Genomic DNA, 21,445 nt, shown 5'->3' with positions numbered 1-21,445 from the left:
GGAAATAAAACCTTTGAGCTCCTTGGATTGTCCTGAGGGTCTCAATAAAGTTGAGGATTAACAGGGAGAGGGTGAATTCTTGTGCAACCCTGCGAGTAACTATGGCACGTTCGAATGGAGCACTGCAAATCCTCTAGCAGCGGCCAAGTTCGGATAAATTTAGGGGGACGAGCGTGTGACTCTGGTGGTCTCTTTAGCAGTACACTGAGAGTGTTGTGCAAAGTGTGTTGACACAACTGACAGATCCGAGTGGATCACCATTGAGGGCCTCATGACATCAGAGATGCAACGCTGTCACCCACGACTGTGGTTAGGGTAGTGTAGCTAGTGTGCATGGAGTAGAATTTGAACGCAGCCCACAAGGACGCCACCCGCAACCACCATCACCTCATCAGGACTGCCAAGAGGACCTACTTCAAAGACCGCCTCGACAACAATGCACACAATAGCAAGGAGCTCTTCAACATCGTGAAGGAACTTTCCAACTCCAACAACATCCCGCCGTCGCTAGCCCTGTGCGACTCCCTCTGTGCTTTTTTCCACCGCAAGATAGCAGACATCCATGACAGCTTCAACACCCAGACAGCCCCAACAGACATCAACACAACAAACTCTCCGCACACCATCGACTACGACCCCCTGCTAGCCTGGGCCAACGTGAGCCTCGATGACACCATCAAGACCATGAGCACAATCCACTCTGGCTCCCCGTCAGACCCTTTCCCTCACCATATCTTCAAAAAAGCCAGCAGCTCCATCGCACCCCATCTGCGTAATGTCATCAATCTCTCCCTTGAGACCGCAACCTTCCCAGAGAGCTGGAAACACGCAGAGATCAACGCCCTACTCAAAAAAACCAAGGTGGACCCAAGAGACCTCTAGAACTTCCGGCCCATCTCCCTGCTTCCGTTCCCGGCCAAGGTCATTGAGAAGATCGTCAACAGACAGCTAACCCGATACCTTGAAGAAAACAGAATCCTGGACCCTTCCCAGTCAGGGTTCCGCAGCAACCACAGCACCGAGACTGCCCTCATCGCCGCCACAAACGACATCAGGACCCTGCTAGACAACGGTGAGACCGCGGCCCTCATCCTCCTGGACCTCTCCGCCGCCTTCGACACCGTCTGCCACCGCACACTATGCACACGCCTCCACGCTGTAGGGATCCGAGACAAGGCTGTAGAATGGACCACCTCCTTCCTCTACGGCAGAACCCAGAGTGTCCGCCTCCCCCTTTTCCGATCCGAAGCCTCCGACATCATCTGCGGCGTACCCCAGGGCTCTTCCCTCAGCCCGACACTGTTCAACATCTACATGGACCCGCTCGCACACGTCGCCCGACAGCACAACCTCAACATAATCTCCTACGCCGACGACACCCAACTGATACTCTCCCTCACCAAGGACCCCATCACCGCCAAATCCAACCTTCATGAAGGAATGAAGGCCGTCGCCGACTGAATGTTGATCAGCTGACTGAAGCTGAACACGGACTAGATGGAGGTCCTCATCCTCGGCTCCAACTCTTCAGCCTGGGACGACTCTTGGTGGCCGACAGCACTGGGGACCCCCCGACACCCACGGACCACGCACGCAACCTGGGAATCATCCTCGACTCAACGCTCTCCATGACCAAGCAAATCAACGCAGTCTCCTCCTCCTGCTTCAACACCCTCCGCATGCTCCACAAGATCTACAGGTGGATCCCGACAGACACAAGAAGAACAGTCACCCAGGCCCTCGTCAGCAGCAGACTCGACTACGGAAACACCCTCTATGCGGGAGCCCCGACCAAGCTCATCAAATGACTGCAACGCATCCAAAACGCCTCTGCACGACTGATCCTCGACGTACCACGCCACAGCCACATCACTCCCCACCTGAGAAACCTGCACTGGCTTCCCGTCAACAAGAGGATATCCTTCAAGCTCCTCATCCACGCACACAAGGCACTCCACCAGACGGGCCCAGCCTACCTCAACAGATGGCTTTCCTTCTACATCCCCAACCGCCAGCTCCGCTCCGCTGACCTCGCACTCGCCACCGTCCCTTGCATCCGGAGAAAAACCACCGGTGGAAGAACCTTCTCCCACCTCGTCACCAAGACCTGGAACACCCTCCCACTGAGCCTACGACAGACCCAAGACCTGCTGACCTTCAGGAGGCTACTCAAGACCTGGTTGTTTGACCAGTAGCGGCCCCCCGCCCCCACCTCCCAGCGCCTTGAGACCCTCGTGGGTATGTAGTGCGCTCTACAAATGATTGATTGATTGATTGAATGAGTTGTTTGTGGCGGTGAGGTGCGACTCCACTGGCGCTTGGCTCCAGATTTGCTAATCCTCTGTGTCGACCTTGAGTGGTGAACGGTGACACATGGCAACAAAAAGGCTTATTTGATATTTAGAAAGCCACGCAAGGCTTAATTTGCGTGGCCTTGTGTGGCTTTGTTAAGAAATGTAACAAAATGCAGGGGCTTGAGCTGCATTGCGTTGCATTTCTTGGTAGGTATACCATGGGAGGGCCTGGGCGATCCCAAGCGTCCGCTCATGGATTTCACACAATTCCAGATTTACTAAGGTGTGTAAAGCTGGAATTGCGTGAAATCAGTACGTCTACCACAGATAGGTGCAACCAGGAGAAATGTTTTTTAATCCTCCATGTTACTTCCTCGTTCTATGTGTGATGCATTGCTTCACGCACAGAAAGCGTAAAATGCCTCTTCAGGTAGTTTTTGTGCAGGAAGGTGTCTTGTCTTACAGAAAACTATCTTGTCCGTAACACACGTACCCTTGCAGCATGGTGCAAGGCAGGCGCAAGTGCATCAGCGCTGGAAGAGAGCCGAAGAGCGCCATATCTTTGTAAATATGGCTCAGTTCAGCTCTCTCCCATTCACACAACGCAGCGCAGCAACTTGCCTTGCTGCTCCACATTGTGTGGATTCGAAGTAAATCTGCCACTTGGAGTTTGGCGCTCACTGTTTCTTTCTGTATTTTAAACATTCAAAGCCGTCCCGCAGTAGTTTTATGAAACTCGTGAACTGAGACGAAATTCAGGGTTCTTGTATATCTATCTGGTATAATCTAGAGAGGTCATTGAGGATGCACGAGGGTTAGGAGCAAAGGGCCGTTTTACTAATATTTCACGCAATGCTACAGAGGAAGTTAACTGGCAGTGCCGTGATGAGTTAAAGGGAGAGAGCAGAAATGCTTCATATTTAGAACGATTAACAAAGGTATAGAGCATTTCTGCTCTCTCCTTGTGCTGGCACACTGTGTGCTGTCTAGCGCCATCACTGGCATCCTTGTGCCATGCTGCAACAGTGCTTGCATTACAGGGACACCTTCCTGCACAAAAACAATCCTAAGAGGTATTGTCCTTATTCTCAGGCCGCCCGGTCTTCGGTGCGCCAGCTTCTAAATGGCAGGATATCAAAGCATGCCTGCTGCCAGAACAGCCACAGTTGTTCCACCATATTTCGGTATTTCAGCTAGGCGGGTACGTTTTTTTGCACCAGTCTCGCCAAAAGGATGAGATCCGTGTTGATGAAAACAACCAGTTCTGGTGAGTCCATCATGTCATGGCGACATGACGCTCTGATCAACAGGTTTTTTTCTCCCAAAGACGAACGCAAAGCCTGGGCTTGTAATTGAAAAACAAAAAACAGTGTCCCTGACACATTCTGAAGCCCAGATTTACAGTCTTTGCGTGGGGTTTGCTTTACTTTTTTTTAACAGGCACCTGGTTCAAAGACTACTGGTGGGAATTACAATCCAACGCGAATCGTGATTTGCGTTTAACCCAAAGTAATGCAATGTAGAGCAATGTGCTACCTTGCATCACTTTGCGTCATGGGAGCGTTCCGTGGGTGATGCATGGCCGTTCCCATGCAACCAAGCATGAGTTTTGATGCAAATTCCTATCTACAGAGAACTGTAGACAGGAATTTGCACTACGTAACGAAGATAAATGTTTTTTAATTTCAACTCATCTTTTCCTCTTTGCGTGTGTGCTGAATTCTACAGCACACATACAAAGTGCGAAATGCATTAAAGAAGAGTCTTGTAATGGAGGAGACCGCTTCCTAAACAAAAATCTATGCTCACTATGGTGCAGGGGTGTCCGCATCGGCGCATGGCTGTCAACAGTGCGCCAGCGCAGGAAAGGAACTAAACAGCACCACATCTAAATAGTCAATATGGCGCTGTTCTGTTCTCTCCTTTTTCAAGAAACTCAGCGCAGCAACTTCACCCCCTGTGTTGCGTGATTTGTTAATCTAGGCCTGTTTTTCCTAGCAAGTAGGAGAAATGTTTTAGGTCTTGCCTGCAGACAGCTTTATTATGGACAAGACCAATACTCACAGCAGCCTTTGAGCCAGCCTATTGCTTATCACTGTTTAGCTTTCCTGCCAGTCTTATCTGATTGTTTCTTATCTATTGGCTTTACTTCCTCTTCCTGTGTTTTTCTCTCCCCAGGAGCTCGGCTTCTTTACTATCCTCTCAACTGAACTGGATGACTTATATCTTTCCACTGCTTGCATCCAGGGAACTGCTTCCTTTGTTTACTTTTGGCACCTCATGGGAGTGCGTGATAAAATGGTGTGCAGGGATTGGTAGCTCATCGTTTAATCCTCCAATATCAATTCCCCACTGGTATGATTAGAATCTACATAAACTTGATAGGAGGTCCATATTCTTTACAATTTTTACCACGGTCATAGTTATTTTTATTAGGGGTGGGCGGAACTTGCGGAATTTTCTCTGCTGAATTCCAAGGAGTAGTCAAAATAAAGGGTAAACCCATATAGTCACTGGGACCTGGGTATAGAGCAGTATAAGAATAGTGGTCCCAGTATACAAGATCATTCAATATAAAACAATTAAACAAACAATGTACCAAGAAAACTTTTTAGGAAGGTTCAAATGCCTATTTAATCACATTGAACACAAATTAATAGTTATGACTGAGCTCCATAGTACAGACAATATTGAAATATCATAGCAGTGCCCAGGAAGGAGGAATGGGGGTAGGGAGGTGGGTGATGAAGTGTAGGGTTTGGAGGGAAGTGAATACAAAAAAATTTTGGATGCATTGAGAACAAAATCAAATTTGAAGGCAAAATTAATTCACTGCCTTATTTACATTCCGATCAAATCATAAATCCAATATCGACAATTTTTAGAAAAAGCCATATATATGAAGAAAATCACAGTACATCCTGAACTGGTGATAATATTGGCAAAGATGTTGTGTCGACGTTTCGACCCCTTAAGGCATGTAGGTACTCATTGCGACCTTACGGGATGGGGTCTTCATCAGGACTGGAGTGCGTGTGGATGGGGGGTGAGTGTGGGCACCTAAAAAACAAAGTTAAACATGCATAAGGCTATTGGATCTATAACTAGGAAAAAGATTCTAATCAAAAAGTTTTAAAAGCAAGTTACCCAAACTGTCAGAAGACAGGACTCTGAGATGTCAAAGGATCATCAAAGGTAGAGGGTAGTAGACTCCTCGAGGGTAACGACAGAAGCGGGAAAAGGGTGAGGTTCCACCTACAACGAATGTGTAAGTTAATGGATAAGGTGGAGATAAAGATTTCAAAAAAAAAAAGGGTTCGCTCCATTGCTGAGCGCAGAACTTACTGATTCGCAGAAGAGCTTTGCTGTCGAATTACATCAGGAGGCTCCTATTGATCAGCACTCCCGGAGAGAAATCCATTGTGAGTAAGGCAAATGGGGATAAGTCACCACTGATTCACCATCAGGGAGTTAATCTAGTAAAGGGAAGGGAGGGAGGGAGAGGAATTAGCAACCAGAAGTAAGGACCTGCATACATCAAAAACCATGAAAGAGCGCCCATAATGTGCGCGTTGCTGTCAGATTCACGAAGGCATCGTGATCTAAGAAATAGGACCCCGAGGGTTCTACAGTGTGTTAACAAATATATACCCCAAAAGGGGAGGGGGGCGGTCACCGCAGAAGGTAGGACCGTGTCGAACAAAGGTATAATCAAAAGTTAGAAAAAACGGCTTAGGTCAAAGAAGGACACAGCACTACATGCAAAAATCTATACAATTGTCAAAGAGTTAAATAGGTAAACTGTATAGAGCATTGCCTTGATCAGATTGAGCGCAGCTAAAGCGATGCTCTTACCCTGCTTCTCCGGTCCCATGTAATGGATAGAAGGGGAAACGGGCCGAGTGATCGTAGATTAACTTAAGACGCGAGATCAACACGTGATCTCCGTTACCGTGCTGGCGCTAGATGCCGGTGACTCAGTGTAATAGAAAACAGACTTTGGTTGGAAGGATTAACGGGAGCGGTGATCGTAATTCTGTGGTTGGCAGAATTCTCTACAGAGTGAAAATTGTCATGTTAAGGTCCCAACAAAGGTAAATTAAATGTATATACACGCTAAAGCAGCAAATAGTAAACGATGTTCATAGGTAGTTTAAATATAACAGTCAAGTAAAGTTTATCACAGGATGATATCGCATATGACAATAGTTCCTACGGAAAGTAAATGAACTTAATATTCACTAGTATTAGTTGACAAACAATAAGATGATACAGTGAAAAAATGGCAAATCCATAGACTGGCCCAGGGAGTTAACTTCTGAGAACTGCTAACTGGGCATAGCTACCATCAAGTTCATTTAATCCATTGATTACAGTGTCCATTTTAGTCATCCATTTAGATTCTCTTACATTTAGAATAGCTGAGAGATTGCCGCCTCTGGGGCCCACTTTCACCTTTTCCAAAACCAACCATTTGAGATCATCAGGCTTGTGATTTTTTAGGACACAGTGTTCAACAAGGGGTGCACCCATTACATTACACCTGATACGACTGTGGTGTTGCAGAATGCGAGATTTGACTTTTTGTTGTGTCTGTCCAATGTATAGGAGTCCACAGGGACACATGATGCCATAAATAACATGAGTAGAGTTGCAATATGTAAATATGTGGATGTTTTCCTGAAACCACTGGCGGAAAACACGGAAGCCTACTTAAGGGACACGATGCAGACAATCAACCTGGTTGACCAATTAGCCTTTGATCCCAACGTCCAGCTACTGGTGACCTGCGACATCGTGTCCCTCTACACAAGTATTCCACAGATACCTGCTTTGGCTGTGATTAGAGAAGTTCTGGACAAACGACCAACCCCGATGAGAGTACCAACGGAGTTCATAATCTCACTCTTGACGATTGCTATGAACAAGAATTTCTTTGTTTTCCAAGGAGAATACTACGTCCAAACCAAGGGCGTAGCCATGGGGGCCGCCTTTGCTCCAGATTTAGCAATACTCTATATGGATCACTTTGAACGGTCGTTTATCTTCAATAACAATCCATTCTCGAATAAGGTTGATCTGTGGAGACGGTACATCGACGATATTCTCATGATTTGGAATGGGAATGCTGCGGATCTGGCGAACTTCCACGATTGGCTGAATCATTGTAATGACAATATTCAGTTCACCATACACTCTGATGCCAATGAGCTTCCTTTCTTGGACATTAAGATTTACAGTGAGGACAACAAACTGCACACAACACTGTACCGCAAACCTGCCGAACGAAATTCCCTATTAAGATACAACAGCCATCATCCACGTGGCCTAAGGGATAATCTACCTTTTGGTCAGTTCTTGAGGATCCGTAGAAACTGTACCAAAAAGGATGACTATTTCAGGGAATCTGAAGACCTCAGTAACCGACTTACCACTAGGGGTTACCCGAGGAGGCTGATCAAGAGAGCTCGCAAGAGGGCTTGGTACAACCCGAGAGAAACTCTCCTTACACCCAAGGTTAGACAAGACTCAGCTTTGCAAAGAATGATTTGTGTTACTACTTTTTCAACACGTAGCAACGCAATCAAGAAAGTGATTAACCAACACTGGAAATTGGTAGCGGATGACATCGACCAACACACCCCACCTATGCATTCCTTCAAGAAAGCCAGAAGTGTGAAAGACTATGTAGTCCGTTCTTTTCTTGAAACAGCTACAGTGCCAACCATCCAAGAGATTTGGAACTTGCCACCGGTGTTAGGACATTTCAAGTGTGGTCATTGTAAGGCCTGTGAATCTACCGTTGTCACCAAAACCTTCTGCTACAAAGAACAATCGATCACATTGAGCTCGTTTACTAATTGCAACTCTACTCATGTTATTTATGGCATCATGTGTCCCTGTGGACTCCTATACATTGGACAGACACAACAAAAAGTCAAATCTCGCATTCTGCAACACCACAGTCGTATCAGGTGTAATGTAATGGGTGCACCCCTTGTTGAACACTGTGTCCTAAAAAATCACAAGCCTGATGATCTCAAATGGTTGGTTTTGGAAAAGGTGAAAGTGGGCCCCAGAGGCGGCAATCTCTCAGCTATTCTAAATGTAAGAGAATCTAAATGGATGACTAAAATGGACACTGTAATCAATGGATTAAATGAACTTGATGGTAGCTATGCCCAGTTAGCAGTTCTCAGAAGTTAACTCCCTGGGCCAGTCTATGGATTTGCCATTTTTTCACTGTATCATCTTATTGTTTGTCAACTAATACTAGTGAATATTAAGTTCATTTACTTTCCGTAGGAACTATTGTCATATGCGATATCATCCTGTGATAAACTTTACTTGACTGTTATATTTAAACTACCTATGAACATCGTTTACTATTTGCTGCTTTAGCGTGTATATACATTTAATTTACCTTTGTTGGGACCTTAACATGACAATTTTCACTCTGTAGAGAATTCTGCCAACCACAGAATTACGATCACCGCTCCCGTTAATCCTTCCAACCAAAGTCTGTTTTCTATTACACTGAGTCACCGGCATCTAGCGCCAGCACGGTAACGGAGATCACGTGTTGATCTCGCGTCTTAAGTTAATCTACGATCACTCGGCCCGTTTCCCCTTCTATCCATTACATGGGACCGGAGAAGCAGGGTAAGAGCATCGCTTTAGCTGCGCTCAATCTGATCAAGGCAATGCTCTATACAGTTTACCTATTTAACTCTTTGACAATTGTATAGATTTTTGCATGTAGTGCTGTGTCCTTCTTTGACCTAAGCCGTTTTTTCTAACTTTTGATTATACCTTTGTTCGACACGGTCCTACCTTCTGCGGTGACCGCCCCCCTCCCCTTTTGGGGTATATATTTGTTAACACACTGTAGAACCCTCGGGGTCCTATTTCTTAGATCACGATGCCTTCGTGAATCTGACAGCAACGCGCACATTATGGGCGCTCTTTCATGGTTTTTGATGTATGCAGGTCCTTACTTCTGGTTGCTAATTCCTCTCCCTCCCTCCCTTCCCTTTACTAGATTAACTCCCTGATGGTGAATCAGTGGTGACTTATCCCCATTTGCCTTACTCACAATGGATTTCTCTCCGGGAGTGCTGATCAATAGGAGCCTCCTGATGTAATTCGACAGCAAAGCTCTTCTGCGAATCAGTAAGTTCTGCGCTCAGCAATGGAGCGAACCCTTTTTTTTTTTTGAAATCTTTATCTCCACCTTATCCATTAACTTACACATTCGTTGTAGGTGGAACCTCACCCTTTTCCCGCTTCTGTCGTTACCCTCGAGGAGTCTACTACCCTCTACCTTTGATGATCCTTTGACATCTCAGAGTCCTGTCTTCTGACAGTTTGGGTAACTTGCTTTTAAAACTTTTTGATTAGAATCTTTTTCCTAGTTATAGATCCAATAGCCTTATGCATGTTTAACTTTGTTTTTTAGGTGCCCACACTCACCCCCCATCCACACGCACTCCAGTCCTGATGAAGACCCCATCCCGTAAGGTCGCAATGAGTACCTACATGCCTTAAGGGGTCGAAACGTCGACACAACATCTTTGCCAATATTATCACCAGTTCAGGATGTACTGTGATTTTCTTCATATATATGGCTTTTTCTAAAAATTGTCGATATTGGATTTATGATTTGATCGGAATGTAAATAAGGCAGTGAATTAATTTTGCCTTCAAATTTGATTTTGTTCTCAATGCATCCAAAATTTTTTTGTATTCACTTCCCTCCAAACCCTACACTTCATCACCCACCTCCCTACCCCCATTCCTCCTTCCTGGGCACTGCTATGATATTTCAATATTGTCTGTACTATGGAGCTCAGTCATAACTATTAATTTGTGTTCAATGTGATTAAATAGGCATTTGAACCTTCCAAGGAGTAACATAAAAACTGAGAGATTCTGCAGAGTTCCACCAACGGGCGGAAACAGGTATGTTCCGCTGCTTGTGCTGTGATTTAGCGCCAGAGATGCGTTCTGCACTGAAAAATCAGCGTAAACTGCACCACACGGCGCGCAAGAGGGTGCAGCTACTTAAGTTGATTTTGCTGCCGCTCAAGTAGATTTTCTACTTGAGCGGCAGCCTTCTGACCACAAACCGTCATGACCGCCCATGTCAGGAAAATCTCACCGGATGTCCTCCTAATCACGCTATGGGACGCCAAATCTCACTCACAAACTTACAGCCCTAGAGCAACACGTGAGAAAAAAATGGTGGAAGATTGGCAAAATTTGGCTGGAAATCGAGTGGCCAAAATCCCCCAGTTCCGTCAGCGGAGTGGAATATTTCACCCAACCCTAATTTTGAGTTCATATCTATCCACATTCATAGCTGCACCTTGATCCACTCTGTTTTGGACATTTTACATTGAAAATCCTTACCATTGATACAATACATCCTTTCTGAAGTCCCTGGTTTATACTCCAACAGCCGACACGTTTTGAGGAAATCCTCTTTGTGGAGGCTTAAGATGGTGAACTTTTTCATATATCCAACATCCCAAAGAAAATAATTCAAATATTGTGGCTTGACTCCAACATTCCACTTTGTACCTCAGCGGTCTTGGAGCTTGCTTGCATTGTGTATCTTGTTATATATCGGTTGCCCCAAAAAAGGTATCAGCATCCTTCATTGATTGGCAGCAAGCCTGCATGATGACCAAATAATTCAGACTCTCCTATGTGCTGCTTCTCAATCGCATCCCTGCGCCTACGTGCTCGCCACGCTGCACCCTACAATTAGTCTGTTGCTTCCACTGCCCCTCCACTTTCTTCTTGGCTTTTTAATCTTTTTTACCCTTCACTCAACTACCTCCTTCCTTGCTCTCCCATACGCTTGCTCCCCATTGTTCTCGCCATTCACTAGCATTTACTCTCTCCCGCCCGCCCGACTGTTGCTCCCCTATTCCTCCCTTTTACGTCTTTATTTCTGGAGGGGTGGGAGGCTGCAACAACAATTTTCTGCAGTGTCACTTCTTTTTTTCTAATGTCCCACTCCAAGATAGGTCTCTGTCATTAAATTTACATTTTAAAAAATGGTGGTCATGCCAGCGTATACGTCATCGCATCATGACGCGAACGTGCACGTGTGATGACACATGCAAGTATATGTAAGTATACACGTCAACACACTGTTTTCTTTTTTCAGCTATAAACATTATTTTTGTTGCTAATGCTGAAAAGCATCAAAAAATTTACTGGCAAAGCCAATATGTCTCCATTGGCCAAACCAAAAAATGAGACTTATTGGCTTTACCAAGTGCTGGCTGCTGCTTCTTGTCCAATTTCTACCATGCTGTGCACCGCTGTTGTGGAGAGGAAAAATCAGATGACATGGAAGGCCTGCCATATGTAAGGTGGGCCTTCCTACACCGTATCACTCGGTGGATGCTCGGCAAAGAGAGTTTTTGTGAGAGAGGAGACAGCAGTAGAAACCTAACATCCCATAACCGCTGTACGTGGCTGTGGATGCAAGAGTTGGGCTGACGAGGTATCTGGCAGTTTCTTTGCAGATGGCCTGTTACCTCCAACCTATAAATGATGATCACAATCCTAAGAAAGCAGTTGTCTTCAGCAAATGTGAGCTAGTGTAAATAAAGTGTGTTGGTGGTTAGTTATACGCAGAGAAGTCCTTGATGTCTAGTAGGACGGCTAACAATTTATTTGGAGAGCCACTAGAGAAGGCAGTTTTATCTTGAAGTGGAACATTAAGACCATATATATAGGACACAACATAGTCCAACATAGCACATTTCCTCAGTTTCTCACCTTTGGCCATTCGGTTAAGAACCATATCCACGAGGATGTATGTTCCCGTCCTTCCAGCTCCGTCACTGAAACATACCAGAAAGAGATTGTCAAGAACATCCCAAAGCTAGGCAGAAAGTCAGCACTCGTTACAAATCCCAGTCCAGCACCTCGGTCCCTTCGCCGTACATATACCACGTTGTGCAGAATCCCCGGGCAGACACGCACCTGCTCAAGGTTCACCTGTCTCTGCTATCGAGAACCAGCCCTATGCTGCACAGGATGGTTATTGAGAGGAATCCCCTTAGAAGGGCTGGGAGGCAGGGAAGTTCACACATTCCTGTAAGTCAAACTCACTTCCTACATCTCAATAAGAACTTCGGAGTGTTGTGGCTGCCACATGCTCTACTAGACAATATCCTTCATGGAAATCTTTCTAGATAAAATACACCTGAATCCTTGATTTTGGAGTCTTAAATATTTTCCATGTAACGCCAGGTGAGTGTTACCTGCAGTGGACGATTATAGGACAAGATCGGCCCCGATAACACTTGTTGACTTTCCTAGAATCAAAAGAAAAAGAAGAATTTGTTAGGGCGAGGGAGCATTGAGTTGCAGTTCACACATTAACTGATGCAATCACTCGCACTCTAGGAGGGTTTTTTCAGCTTGAACTGCCACAGATCACTTGATGAAGCCAAGATTATCCAGAGGTCATATCAAGGAGTGACCTACCATACACATCGAGCAATGACCATGTGATAGACCTAGAAAAGGGCCAAGTGGCGACTGTAAACAGGTGTAAAGTGCAGAAGACCTGCTTTAGGCAACTCACATACTTGTGGTTGAAGTTCATAAGCTCTTCAACCCAAAGGAGCACTCTTTGTAGGGATAATTTACAAGGAACCACACAACAAGGGGCAACTGGAAGTTCAAAGAGAAAAAAACAAAATGAATAATGACTGAACCCCATTATGATAACCCAGGTAATGTTTTCTGTTGAATAACAGGCATGAGGCATGCTCTATGTATGAATTTGAAGTGGATAAGGAAAAACGTGACATGCATGGCATCCATCTAACGGCCACGCTCCCTACAAGGAATATTAGACCGCCACGCGGGAGGTGGTGTAAGCAGCTGCACATTCTGCAGAAATAGCAGCTCTGTGTAGTGTGTCACATCTGTTCTACTCTTCCCTACTCACAAGGACAAAAGTGAACCCAGCAATGATGACAGTAGTGTAACAGGTCAAGAGCAAACCCAAGCAAAATTAAAATATTGCGTTCATGTGAAACCCAAATTTGGGACTCGGATCATCCAGACGCTCTCACCAATCACATCAGACAGTAGATCAATGAAATGTCACCAACAAGCATTCAAAGCAACCAAACCAATAGACATAATTCAGAAAGCGCTGCGCATAACACAGCCATGATGGTACAACAACCACCTCAATCAACAAACTGATCAACCTTCCCAAACAAGGCAAAGCTAACAACCCTGTTAACACATTGAAAAAACAAAGAAGCACAGAATACTGCCCAACAGACACTGGATACAAAGTAGCAAAAGTGAAATAATGAACTTAATAAACACAACACCAAGCTTAACACATAGACATACTCAACAATCATGGTAAATAAGTAATCAAACTCTAATCAAGAATTAAGCACAAACTGATTAACACTCAGACAAGCGGAGCTGACCCGTTTTTTGCAACTTATTCAGAATACGACCCGAGCTTTGGGATCTCCAGACCCTCCAGCAACGCAGACTCAGTCAACCTCCCAACTTGAGACCAAGAACCTGGTGGACTGCAGCTGTCATGAACTTACTATCAACTTATAGTTTGTGAATATCAAAAACCACGTAAACTTACACAAAAGTGTACGTTTACCTTCGTGAATCGGGCCTGAGTGCAAGGGTTACCCCAAGGGCCAGGCTTCAGAGGGGAAGGATGCGATGAAGACGTGGAAGCTCAGGCGCAGGAGTAATTCAGAGGATAAATACTGAGAGGAAGAAGTCAAATTCAAACTAAGGGCCTGGCTTAGAGGCCGGCAGACGCCAACCATTCCCCCAGGTGAGCTGCAGCCCTGATGGATATAGAGAGTATCTCTTGAATGAAATCGTATCCCTCAGTGTGGCGGACGCAGTTTTGGCACAGATGAATGCTAAGTGGACATCCTGGTCTCCCCACACCCAAATCTGAAGATCTTGTGAATCAGGGGTGTAGAGTAGAGTCTATATAGATAAGAGTGACAAGCGAAAAGGTCAACATGAAGTCAAGACACTGGGGTGAAAGATGAGCCCAAGAAACAGAGTATTCCTCCTGTAGAACTCTTTTACGTTCTCCTACATGTCTTGACGAATTGCCCTAAAATAGCTCAAATTAAATAAAATGTGAATATTCGTATATATTTAGTGCAAATAAAATGGACTGTGCCCTCTGAGCACTTTTACTAATAGGTAGTTGGGAGTTCCAGAGATGATTCACAAAGGTGTGAAAAGCGCGCTCCTGTCTTATTACTTCCTGCATACTTAAAGGTTTTGTGAATCAGCCACTGAGACACCAAGGGGAACGTCACACACACAAAGGGGCACATTTACTAAACTTTTACGTCCTACGGGGCAGCAAGCAGTTGCTGTGCTGCGTTGCATGAAAGGGAGCGGGCAGAAATGCTCCATGTTCACTAAGATATGGCGCATTTCACCTCCTACCTTGCATTGTTGCACTGTGTGCAGCCTGGGGCCAGTTCAGGTCAAGGCGGCCTGTGTTGAAGGCAGGATTGTGTATGTGCAGCAAGCAGTACCTTCCTGCACAAAAACAATCCTTGGAGGTATTTCCTCTTTCTACGAGAGCTGCAGAATGCAGCAGACGAGCAAAGATGAAATGGAGATATTTATCCTCATTACGCCTCACTGGGGAAGGTGTAGCATTTTGATGTATTCCCAGGTTTACCAGTCTTTGTGAATCTGGGAATGTGCAACACTCCATGGGTGGGTGCGTGGGAACACCCATGCTCCACCCATAGAACACCTCCCAAGTTGAAACGTAACACAGCGCAAGCAGCTGCCTACCGCTCTTTACAGGGCCACACAAATCAGCCCTTGCATGGCTTTGTAAATATTACTGAAGCCTTTGTGTTGTTCGTGCATCACCCGGCGTGATACAAGGACAAAGGAAAGGCTTCCTAGACATGGGCCTAGATGTATAATGTGTCCTGGGGCACACAGCACCTACTCAATGGCTCATTCCTTCCTCAGTATCTGAAAGTTGAATTTATACCCCATCCTGCCTAATAAAGACCATATGTCATATTAACTGAAGTGACAAAGATATGATGATTCATCATGTTGTTATAATAAAATCACTTATTCGCTTTTCAGAACTGAAAAAGTTAAGCCTGTTTAACCTTGATGAAATATAGAAGCCTGGACTGAGGCAACTCATCTGTGCTGTGCTGGGTCACCCTCTAATCCTAGACTGCGCAACCTTATGGGCTCCTGGGCCCTCTAGGCAGAAAGGAAACCTAGGGAAGATCACACAGAAAGGAATATGTTTCAAGTGAAGTTGCAGACAACCATTTGAGTGCACCCCAGTGTGTACACCAAGGGGCAGGCTAAATTCAGTGACCAGACAAGGAGGGAAGGCCAATGAAAGAACTAAGACATAAACTATGCTACACTTTGGGTTCTCTGCACTAAAGCAGGTATTGGCCCTTTGATCAATGACCTTTCTGACGAACCACAACCTGTACGTCTCCGCCTCTTCACCTCACAACTTCGGTCCTTGTTTCCTGGCATCCCACAGGGCGTCTCCCGGTGACACAACCATTCGACCCTTCACCATTACCCTTTGGCTTCCTCATTTTAGCCTTTTGATTTCCTTGCTCTTGCACATAGATGCAGATGGCGCCAATATTCTTTCCAGGAGGGTTGAGTATCACCCGGGCCGAGATCTAATCTTCATCGTCATCTCTTGGCCATACTCTTCAATGCAGACCATAGCCAGAGTGGCGCTCTTCGGAGCGAACGCTAGCTGCGGGTCGTGGCCAGAAGCGTTAGCCGTCTCCAGTATGGATGTACGTACGGGTTATGTAAACAGCACAAAAGGCAGCTGAGCCCTGAACAGGTTCAGTCATTATTTCCACTGACAATGCTGTCCTTGCACTGATAAACACAGAGGTCTCGGCTATACCTGGCGCTGGTACAGCTGGAAGTGTAATATCCATGGCCGGGGTATTTGCGTAGGATCTCTGGTTGAAATATTATGGCCAGATGACCCCTGGCACACTGCTCTATTCTTCCAGTAGCATCAATCTATCTCTTGTATAGCTTGTTAGACCAGCAGAGGTCACAACTGTAGCTGTCATTTCAATAATCATGTGTATTTATTCAGAGGCCAAAAAACTCAACTCCCCAAGGATGATAACCAGACACAACTGTAGCCCCATTTTAGGAAGTGAAATACAATCATCGGATGAAAGACACACTACACATTCATGTTTCATGAACAGACATGGGGCAGCCACCCTTGCACTAACATGATGTGCTGCGTTGTACATTTGAGAGATATTTTAGAGAAGAGTTTATGAAGTACACTTTTAAATAAAAGACATGCAACAGAGCATGAATATTTAACACGTGCACCGGTTAATCCAGAGAGAGTTGGGAATAACACACAGAGGGGCATATGTACAATCCCCTTTCGCCACCCCAACGTCACTATAGTGACGTTGTGGTGGCGAAAGGGGCTGTGCCTTATGTACTAGGCAGCGTTAAACCACTTAACGTGGCTTAACGCTGCCTTGTACAAAAGGCCCCCTTTCACACTATGGCCAACGTGAAAGGGGTGGGCAGTGGGAGTTGGAGTGCGCGTTCCACCGCAACACCCATTGATTCTAACACTGCCCCATATGTACAAGGGTGGCATACATAGGAGGCAGCACCAAAATTAAGACCAGGTAAAAACTGGTCTTAAGATAGCGGAACGAGAAAAATGCATTATTTCTCCTCGTTTTGGCTTTTTCCATGTGTGCTGTCTTGTGAAAAAAGCAAAATGCCATTGTTTGTTCATGTACCGGACGGTGACCCTTCCTGTACATAGACAAATCTATAAAAAAAAAAAAAACATTTTGTGACTTTCATGTGTGCTGGATGGAGGAGCACACATAAAAGTGACAGAATGGCATTTCAGGATTGTTTATGTGCAGGAAGGGACACCTTCCTACACATAAACAATCCTCCCCTGCAGGAAGACGCCCTTCCACTCTGGTGTAAGGGTATCTGCGTTAGCGCTAAGTTGCTAAACTTAGCGCCATCGCAGAGGGAAACGCGAGGCTGCACCACATTCCTGTAAATATGGTGCAGACTTGTGTTTCAGAAGAGGAGGAGAGAGGCGTTAAGCCAAGGAGGCTAACGATGCGCTCCACCACTTCCTTGTACATATCCCCCAGTGTTCACTGTTGTGATTTTCACCGACACCAAACAGAGCAAAGACATCAAGATGAATCCCATGCTCTGCCGAGTGAAGTAGTAAGAATGATGCACTTATCACAGGAACACTCTCAACCACAGATCACTAGCTCTGTCTCCTATGATTTGAACCCCAGTCAGTTTGCTTGATACATTCAGGCGGTGTCAGGAAAGCACAGGAGACTGATCTTTTGCAGACTCCAGTGGTGACTGGAAACTGGAGAGGGAGAGGAGTGGTGCCTCGAAGCATCGAGGTGGTGTAGCGCCCATCGAACTTCAATTCCAATGTTTCACCTAAATATATATGACTCCTACTGGCGCTTGTTGACTCCGCCTCTGCTATGAGTGAGTACAAATGGTAACATGGATAATTCTTTTCCTCTGCGCAAGATACAGCTTTCTTCATATTATTTTTGACCCATCAACTGCTCTCCTGTTTTATGAACATTATAATTTATTCTACCAACTCATGAGTAGTAATGTTACACTCATAAATCCTGTCGCCGGAGGCTCCGCCCTCTAACGTGAGGGAGTGAGCATTCTTGGCAGCTATCTGCTGGAGCCTCGGTAACCCCAATAATTTACTCTACAGCCCTAATCTCCCCACCAGCTTTCTGCTGCAACCATAGTAACCCAGAATTGTCCTGTACAACCCTGTTTCCCCCAGCAGCTTACTGCTGGAGTGTTTGGTACCCCAGCTGTTCCCTGTAGAGCTCTAGTCACCCCAGCTGTTCCCTGTAGAGCTCTGGTCACCCCAGCTGTTCCCTGCAGAGCTCTGGTCACCCCAGCTGTTTTCCTCCAGGGCCCCGGTCACTCACATATTTGACCTCCTGTGTTTTGGAGTGTACCAGTCCATGGTTCATCTTGGTGCACGACGTTGAAGAATTGGAATCCCAGTCAGGCACGATGCTTCCGGTGTCTCTCCAGTCACTGAAGACGTACTCCCATCATGCTCCATGCAGCAGGGACACCTGTCAATGATCACTTTTGTGACTATGCAACTGGACCAAGATTACTAGCTGCAAACCACAAAAATGACACTGGCAGCTGTGGGAAGAAGAGTGAGACCACCAAGAGAGGCACCAGAAGATGAGAAAGACCAAGAACCAAATATACTGGGAATGTGAGAGCCCACCTCAGAGTTACAGAGGAGAGAGAGGCTCACAGGCAAACACATCTGGACAAAGAGAACCTTCAGGAAGAGTTACAGAGGAGAGAGAGACTCACAGGCAAACACATGTGGACAAAGAGAACCTTCAGGAAGAGTTACAGGGGAGAGAGAGACTCACAGGAAAATACATCTGGACAAAGAGAACCTTCAGGAAGAGTTACAGGGGAGAGAGAGGTTCACAGGCAAACACATCTGGACAAAGAGAACCTTCAGGAAGAGTTACAGGGGAGAGAGAGGCTCACAGGCAAATACATCTGGACAAAGAGAACCTTCAGGAAGAGTTACAGGGGAGAGAGAGGTTCACAGGAAAATACATCTGGACAAAGAGAACCTTCAGGAAGAGTTACAGGGGAGAGAGAGGTTCACAGGCAAACACATCTGGACAAAGAGAACCTTCAGGAAGAGTTACAGGGGAGAGAGAGGTTCACAGGCAAACACATCTGGACAAAGAGAACCTTCAGGAAGAGTTACAGGGGAGAGAGAGACTCACAGGAAAATACATCTGGACAAAGAGAACCTTCAGGAAGAGTTACAGGGAAGAGAGAGGTTCACAGGCAAACACATCTGGACAAAGAGAACCTTCAGGAAGAGTTACAGAGGAGAGAGAGACTCACAGGCAAACACATCTGGACAAATAGAACCTTCAGGAAGAGTTACAGGGGAGAGAGAGGCTCACAGGCAAACACATCTGGACAAAGAGAACCTTCAGAATGACTTACAGGGGAGAGAGAGGTTCACAGGCAAACACATCTGGACAAAGAGAACCTTCAGGAAGAGTTACAGGGGAGAGAGAGGTTCACAGGCAAACACATCTGGAGAAACACAACCTCCAGGAAGAGTTACAGGGGAGAGAGAGACTCACAGGCAAATACATCTGGACAAAGAGAACCTTCAGGAAGAGTTACAGGGGAGAGAGAGGTTCACAGGCAAACACATCTGGACAAACACAACCTCCAGGAAGAGTTACAGAGGAGAGAGAGACTCACAAGCAAATACATCTGGACAAACACAACCTCCAGGAAGAGTTACAGAGGAGAGAGAGGCTCAAAGGCAAATACATCTGGACAAAGAGAACCTTCAGGAAGACTTACAGTGAAGAAAGAGATTTACAGACATATTAAAGGGACAAAGAGAGCCTAAGGACATGTTAACAGAAAGACACATAAAGGCAAAGATATGCAAGAAAAAAACAGACCCACAGCAGAGATATAGGGTAAAGAAAGACACGAAAACCACATGCAAATACCCCGTGAATCAGGACAAGCACCGGGTAACCCCCTGAGCAAGAGCAAAGAGGACAGAATGACTCACACGAATAAAGAGTTCCTCTGGTTGCAAATACAAAGGAGAGAGACACATACAGAGGAGACGTGCAAGCAAAGCTACAGAGGCAGTATAGAGAGAGCAACAGAAGACAGACAGTGCTAGAGAGCAAGATAGAGCTGTGGACAAGAGATGATAGAGAGAGGGGAGGAATCCCACAGCGAGACTTACAGAGGATAACTACTAACAGGCAAAGACTGATTGAAAGAAATGAGAGCCGCAAAGACATTAATACAAAGATCAAATCAAAAACCTATCCATTGTTCTTGCTGGGCGTTTATACCTCTCAGTTCTCTCCCTGTCATTCTGTCTTGGCAATTTCTTACTCCTTCAAACATGGCACTAACTTAAAATTAAAAATAACATAACAACTGCAGCAGACTCCCCTAGATTCCTCCTTTCATGCTAAGTTCCATTTAATGTCTCTTCTCGCCAAACTTCTCACCCTGCTTCAGCAAGCAGTTTACAAACTCACACCATCTGGACTCTAAGAGCTTGATTTATATGTTGGTGGTACGCATACTCCGTAGCAACGACGGTGGAGTATTCTCACCGCCAACATAACGGTCCCTTAGCTGAATTTATATGCGGGCGAGCCACAGTTTGGCAATGGAAGGCCAAACATCTCCAAACGCCCGATGGAGTAAGGGTCATCGGACAGATGGCTATATGTCCGTCCGCCCAATTTAGATGGGTGGACATATAGCTGTTTTTTCTGCCCATCACCTCAAGGAATACCCTGGGGGTAAGGGGCAGTAAAAAACGAAAAATTCCCCCCTTGCCATGGGAGACAACACTTTAGGGTTTTGTTTTATAAAATAAAAAAAAGTTTTGAAACTTTGCCGTAGGGCTCCGCCACGTGTGACAGAGCCATACAGTAAAATTCCATTACAGTGTCAGCAACCACCTTGATGGTGGTTCCTGTCAATAGGCGAAATGTATGTCGGGTTGAAGGACATTTCAAAATTTGGCAGGGGCGTACTCCAGCAGGGCGATGGAGTAATTTATTCCGTCGGCCTGATGGAGTACAATTTGTCAGCCAAGATCAAAATCTGACCCCAATTCTCTGTTCTCCTTAAATCTTTTATCATTCTGCTCAATGCACGACATCTGCCCTCCTTTGTTTCTCTAACTTCCTCCCTTCTGTCCAACACTGTTTGCTCTGCCACTTTAATAAACTCAAGATATTTCAGGCACAACACTCTCCAGCTATAGCTACTCCATGTCATGAGCTTGACAGTCTCATCCTCCTCGTCCTGTTCTTTATGGGTTTCCCAAAGTTTCCATCCTCGGCCACTCTCATTCCTAATCTACACCAATTCCCTAACATCTAATATCTCCCCCTTTGATCTTGCCAAACATTTCTTGATAATCTCAAGGCCCTTGTCCCTTCCCCTTCCTGTAG

At 45.6% G+C, this 21,445-nt stretch overlaps 1 protein-coding gene across 5 annotated transcripts in view; it reads right to left on the bottom strand.

Moving 5' to 3' along the window:
- The window catches only part of PTPRN (protein tyrosine phosphatase receptor type N), a 472,242-nt gene that overhangs the window by 28,282 nt on the left and 422,515 nt on the right, over positions 1 to 21,445 (bottom strand). For all 5 annotated transcript variants that reach the window (XM_085650116.1, XM_085650114.1, XM_085650115.1 and 2 more), the window contains exons 20-21: positions 12,581 to 12,634; positions 12,093 to 12,157 (exon numbers count right to left, since the gene is read on the bottom strand). In XM_085650116.1, coding sequence (XP_085506242.1) covers positions 12,093 to 12,157; positions 12,581 to 12,634 — 119 coding nt within the window. The remainder of the gene's footprint in view (positions 1 to 12,092; positions 12,158 to 12,580; positions 12,635 to 21,445) is intronic.

This window comes from Triturus cristatus, chromosome 3_2 (genome assembly GCF_964204655.1).
Source record: "Triturus cristatus chromosome 3_2, aTriCri1.1, whole genome shotgun sequence".
Classification (NCBI taxonomy): domain Eukaryota; kingdom Metazoa; phylum Chordata; class Amphibia; order Caudata; family Salamandridae; genus Triturus; species Triturus cristatus.
The sequence above is the reverse complement of the archived record's forward strand: the minus strand, read 5'-3'. Positions and strand labels throughout refer to the sequence as shown.